This window comes from Arachis ipaensis, chromosome B05 (genome assembly GCF_000816755.2).
Source record: "Arachis ipaensis cultivar K30076 chromosome B05, Araip1.1, whole genome shotgun sequence".
NCBI classification, from domain to species: Eukaryota; Viridiplantae; Streptophyta; class Magnoliopsida; order Fabales; family Fabaceae; genus Arachis; species Arachis ipaensis.
This window is the reverse complement of record NC_029789.2, coordinates 139,645,154-139,651,701: the sequence shown is the minus strand read 5'-3', so window position 1 is coordinate 139,651,701 and position 6,548 is coordinate 139,645,154. Positions and strand designations below refer to the sequence as shown.

At 30.8% G+C, this 6,548-nt stretch overlaps 1 protein-coding gene across 1 annotated transcript; it reads right to left on the bottom strand.

Moving 5' to 3' along the window:
- Positions 1,573-6,459, bottom strand: LOC107642143. The gene is made up of 2 exons (XM_016345450.2): positions 5,588-6,459; positions 1,573-2,390 (listed from the first exon to the last, which is right to left on the bottom strand). Exons 1-2 carry the CDS (start codon positions 6,244-6,246, stop codon positions 1,724-1,726), a joined length of 1,326 nt encoding a protein of 441 aa, XP_016200936.1. The 5' UTR covers positions 6,247-6,459; the 3' UTR covers positions 1,573-1,723.

Genomic DNA, 6,548 nt, shown 5'->3' with positions numbered 1-6,548 from the left:
CTCTTTATTTTTAAATTGTATTACAATTCGAAATATTTAGATACAAATTATTTTCAGAAATATCAAAGTATTAACAATAACCCTAAAATGAATAAAAGATGTCGTTATTATCACGAGAAAGAAGAAGAATAATATAGTATTAAAATTGAAACGAATACAAATATCATTGGCTAATGATAAGTATTCAACGTTTTCAGAACAAAAAAATACAGTATAATATATATGCAGAGATTAATAAGATAAAAAAAATATTAAATGAACAAGTTATTTTTGTAATTAAGTCTAACTAATTTTATTTTGCTTTTATGTTTTTACTCTTTTTTTTCTCTTCAACTAAAATATTTTACTATCCATGTTTACACTATTAAACCAATTTAATTATCAAATGATTTAGTTATGGACAATGCTACGTAACCAAAATATTATAGATAATAAATAAAGGTATATGACTAATAGTATTAACGTTTATAAGAGAGTGTGAATCACTCTCCTAATTTAATTGATGCAATTAATTTCTTTTTATTATTAATTATATTTCCTTATTTAATTATACTAAAAGTTAATTCCAAATTTAATGTTAATTATAGTAAAGTTTAAAAATATACGTGAATTAAAATAAATCATTTTCACTTTGAAAAACATGAAATAAATTTTTAAATTATCAAAGACGGTGATTTAAAAAATTATACGTTGATTTAAATGTATAATGTCTTCAAAAATAAAATATTAAAATATTTTGAATAATAATTTATTAGTATATATGTAAAATAATTTGAACTACATAATAAAATATAGTTTAAATAATTGATGATAAATATCATAACCAACAAAGAATTAATTGCAATTATTTAATATAATTAATATTATAATTACCGTTCTTAAATATAATTATTATTAATTTTTATTGTATTTTTATATATAAAAATCAAATTATAAAAAAGAATATTAAGTATTGATTACAATAGTGCCTAATAAAAAGGGATATAATTTTCTAATTAATATCATTAATTAGCAAAGTAGAATGAACGGTGATAAGTATAATGATAAGAGAGTGAAGTAAAAAATAAAAATGTTATTAAGTGATATAAATGAAGTAAAATATGAAAAGTTTTGGCTGATTAGGGTTGAAAAATTTTGGTTACCAAACTTTTTTCTTTAGTTATATAGAATTCGTAAAATAAATATACATAAAATAGACATTAATTTGCTTGTGCGCTTCCCATATAGATCATATCCTCCGTTCAAATTTACACAATCGAAGCAAAGTTAAAAAGAATACTGTTAAAATTACACTCTCTAATCTATATCTGGATCAGAGAGAAAAGTGAAATAGCTAGAAAAAAGACCCAACCCTTAAAACTAACTCACAAAATATATATATAATAAGTTTTTAATATACACATACATAATATTTTTTGTATTTAACTGCTCAAACCAAAGTTCTCCACTATAAATACTTGAAATTAGAACATTAACCTTTTTTGTTCAATCAACAAACAGCTAACAAAAGATTTAAAATTCTTTTAGCAAAAGAAACAAAAACAAAGTTAGCTGAATGTTAACAGAAAAAAAAGGCCGTGTCTAATTTTTTTTTTAATATGAATAATAGCAAGTAGGAACAAAATGGCTATCACTGCAGCATATATATGTATAAGAAACATATGTAATTATGAGATGAAAATTGCATAGAAGAAACGATAATGTAGTATAATGGTTGATGAAGCTATGAGAGGGAGAGATTATGTTGTTCATGACAAAGCTCCTTCCTGAGTTTATGTGAGAAGAGCTTGCATGCATCCATGCTAAGATCAATGGCAGCAGAGAGTGCAATGAACAAAGCGGCATCAGCCATGCAAGTCACGTGCTGTGCACCAATTTGCACAACGGGCTTGCTAACTTTACCTTCACCTTCCACACTTGACCCCATCACAAACCCTTTTCCATAATGTGGAACATACAACACCCCGTTATCCTTCATCACTCTATAGTCAATGCAAAATTCGCCTCCTTTTTTTGTGCTCATTGTAGACTCAGCAATGGGGATCCCGTTGCTTTCTGTCACCAGCTCGAATTTGTAGCCTAAGCCGTCTACAGGGCCTCGTTCTCGCCACGCCTCGAGGCGGCCCCATGGCTTCCAGCTGCTTATTGGGGTCGCCCCGTTATGGCTGGGGCGGAGAATGAGCCATGCACCTGGGTTTGATCTCGACACTCTATCCGAACCGGGGGATGGGACGAATGGGGTGATCATGGAGGCCGCCGCCACCGGAGAGCCGGAGAGGTCGTGGATCATTATCATCCAACCCTTTCTCTCCCTCCCTTGCCGCTCCCTCACACTTGAGAAGGTTCTCTCCCATCTGCTTCGCTGCTTCGTGAAATCTGAGGGAGTTGACCTGAAATTATGCTAAAGCATCAGCATAATTTATTATTTTGATTAATAACTAACTAGTAATATTTAAAAATGTTATTTAAAAAAAAAGTGAAAACTCATGTGAGGTCTATTGAAGTGAAATTATCTAACGACTTTCAGGTATTAACTTCACGTGAAGTCGACTGCACCTGAATTTCCACCTTAAGAAAATGATACTCGATGGCTAAACTAAAAATTTTGGATTGTTGACTAAAAATATTATTCAATATAAATTAAGAATTATTGGTTCTTAGATTTTTCAATATCACTACCCTTGTTGGCAAGAAGCTTATACTAAATAATCATATTCATATGTTAGTTAACTAAATCAAATAATGTAAGGAGTAATAACAAAACATTATAACGAAAATGTCAAACGTGCTAGGAGAATAAAATTATAGTCCTATGAGATATTGAGAGTGCGCCCCCACCAGATACTAGCACATGGTAGGGAATCCAGTGCAGTTATCTAAAACAGTTTGGAAAATCTCAGCTTGTCTGTTTGACCAACCCTGAGTATATATGAATTCAATGCTGCTATTTAATGAAAGATCATGAGATAACTTATTTCAACCAGAAGGTTGATTAAGCATGGTTCAAAGTATAATAAATATGATTTTGATTATTTCTTTAATACATCTGCATTATTATAATTGAACAATCCTTATTTCAGATAAGAGAGAGTGTTATTATTTGTGATTAATAATATGGCAAAAGACAAATTAATTGAAAGAGAGAGTGTGTGTATCAGGGGTTTTCCAGAGTTGGAATATAAAATTGCCAGCCCATAGACATAGACAGTATGAAAATGAAAGATTGGTGGTACCACTTTCCAATTTTTAATTTTCAAGGTTTCTTTCACCATAAAAAAGAGAAAGGAACAAATTGCAGAAGGTGTATATCATGTTTTTTCACCAAAATGAAAAACAAGTACAAAAAGGATATGTTATAATAACAAACAACTAAGCAAAATTAGAGACAGAAACATAATGGAAATGAAAATGAAATTGAGCTGGATAAGGTGGTGAGTGAGGCCCCAAGTTAAGTTAGTAGGCATGTGAATGATGAATTTGTTAGGTACCAGCTCTGAGAGACACTGACAAGCCAGCCCACATGCCTAATCAAATATTAAACCTCATCTTAAATCTTAATCATAACTTTAATGTTCTCATAGCTATAATTAATGAACCTAACTATTCGTACCCATTAGTCCTGCACTCTTGCTTGTAAAGTTAGCAAAACCTTAATAGCACACTAATCATTTTTGTTGGCTCTTTTGTATAGACAAATTATTATATTTGGTTGACTTACTTTTTAGTTTTTACATATTTATTTTAAAATTTTTCAGTTTATTATGATAACTACTGTTGTATGAAATTCAAGCTTGTTTGACTCTTATATCCTGATTATTATATATAAAATAAATGGAATTAATCTATAGTTCTATACTGTATATATTAATAGAAAGTAAAAACAAATTGATTGGCACTATAATACTCGTTCTATTTTACTAGAATAATTTTATTAATTTCAGTGCTTCAAATGTCTTTTCAACGTTGAATTCTTGTTTACTTATTTACTTATAAACTAAAAACCAACGAATATTAAACAACTTTATTAGAATTTTAAAGATAACATAGTAACTCGAAGTTTGACCAGGATCATTCTCTTAGAGCACCTACAATCGTGAGTTCCTCTTTTACTTTTTTCTGACACATAGGAATTCTAACCATTGGAGGAGAGAATGAATGAGTTTTCGCACGGGTCTCAAGGTGAGGGAGTCCCTCTAAATAGGGACTCAAGTTAACCAATAATAACTTGTCATTTGGCAAGTTATTTTTAAAAAATAATAATATAAAATCTGAAATAATTAAATAATTATATTAAATAATAAAATAATAATTAAATTAGTAATAATTATATTAAATAATTATATTTTTATTTAATTAATAATTTATATTAATTATTTATATCATAATTAATATCGAATATTATTTATATTATTATATTAAATTATAATTAATTAAATTTACTTACATTAAAAAATAAATTTAATTTTTACACCTTACAAAATAATTCTTAGTTGAGTTAGTTATTTTTATTTTTAAAATTTAAAATGCTAACGATATTATTAAAATTAGCAATTGTAAACACAAAACTATAAATTAGTGTAATCCCGAATTATATATTGTGTATTATTATTATATATAAATTTATTTAATATTAATATCTTTTAATAGTGAATTATTTTTAAATTTATAAATTTAAATAATATTATTAAAAAATCAATTACATTAATTTTAAGTATTTTAATTAATTAATTAAGTGGGACCACAACAGGGACTAAAGTTAGTTCCTCATAATAGAGAAGAGATATGCTTTAAGTTCCTATTTACCGTTTATAACGCAAAAGCTTATGTAGAGTTACTTTTTATGACAAGTGGGCCATAAATAGGGACTGAGATGAGTTCCCTATTGGAGATGATCTTAATCTGTATTAGAATCCATCTTTTGATGGCTAAATTAAAAGAATAAAATAATTAAAAAGCTAATTTTCCGCAAAAACACAGCTCATTAAATGGTCATTACAATTTTATTTTATTTTATTTAAAAAAAAAAAGCAATTCAATGTTTGAAAGAGATCATATCATCTTCCGTCTTACTGTTGATTTATTATCATAATCAAACAGAAATTTGAAAATAAATACCAAAAGAAGATTGATAATAACATTTGTTTTCTCAATTTAATACATCATCTTTTACATTTATTTATGAAGAAATAAAATAACACTTTACTATGGTGAAAGCAATTTTTTTATTTTTCACCTACATTGAATAAAAAGTAAAGACATGATTTTTCTTCTTCCTTTTTCTTTTCAGTTGCTAGTAAATACTTTTTTCCGTAAAAAGTAACCCAAAAAATCTTAAAACAATTTTAGAAAAAAAAAACCATTTTAGGAAAACTTTAAGGTTCCCTTAGAAAAAAAAGAAAAAAAAAAGTTTAATTGAACTGTTAAGAAATATGGTAATTCAGGTGGTTCATGGACTCACTTTTTATACAGTTGTAGACTTGTAGTAGTGATTAATGAACTAACATGCACTGTACAATTCACGTAACCAAAAAATAAAATAAAAAAGAAGTATAGAAAGAACTGAGCGAGTTGAAGTGAGTTGACTCACCGAGTTCTGGAGTTGCGATCCGCGCTGAACTTGCAGCTGAACACTGGCTGCCTGATGTTATTCTCTTGAACCAAGAAAACCACCGGGCTGCACTCCGGTTCGCCACCGAACTGAAAAACGAAGCGTGGATCCGGTTCGGAGCGAACCACCATGTGAACCCGAGGCGAGCATTCCTCCTCCAAACCCGCTTCACCTCCTTCACTACTACTCTCTTTCTTCTCCTTCTTTCTCTTCTTATTCTTCTTTCCGAGGCTCAACCACCCGCTGTGGTAAGTGGCGGAGCGCGACGGCGAAGAGAGCGGGACGGTGATGCGGAGGCGGCCGAGGAGCCTGGCGCCGGCAGAGAAGCCGCAGCAGGAGGTGGCGGCGATGCTGCCGGCGTAGACGGAGAGGCGGAGGGTGAGAGGCTTGGCGGAGAATCGGCGGATGGCGGCGGAGTCGAGGTGGAAGGCGGCGGAGGAGTTGGAAAGAGAGGAGTCGTCGGAGGTGAGGAGAGGGAGGAGGGCGGTGTGTGAAGGGAAGTTGTTGATGCGGATCTTGCAGAAGCATGGCGTGGTTGAAGGGTGAACGCCACCGGAAAGCGGCGAGCGTCTGGTGAAGGAGGGAAGCTTGAGTGCGAGAGAGTCCACGGTGAGTCTCACGTACGGACACGGATCCATTTGGAATACCAGAATATAACTAACTGAATTGCTTTTAATTAGAGTGAAAGTGTGGAAGAGTTCTGTTTGGGGGAGGTTTTGTTTTGTTTTGTTTTGATTTCAGAGTTTGCATGTCATCCCACTCTTTAATATATATCATACATTTCTGTTGTCCACATGAAAATTTTCAGGCATTCATTTCTTCTACTTTCACTCTTTATCCATACTTCTTATCATACTTCTACCAACAACATTCTTATATTTAAAGATATTTCTTATTTATATATGTATCTATTTTTTACTTATATATTTTTATTTTTTAT

Bases quoted from the DNA above. Each gene is read 5' to 3' on its own strand.
- LOC107642143 (XM_016345450.2), bottom strand. From the start codon at position 6,246: ATGGATCCGTGTCCGTACGTGAGACTCACCGTGGACTCTCTCGCACTC. The intron at 2,391-5,587 runs GTGAGTCAACTC...GCATAATTTCAG, and splicing joins GATCGCAACTCCAGAACTCG to GTCAACTCCCTCAGATTTCA.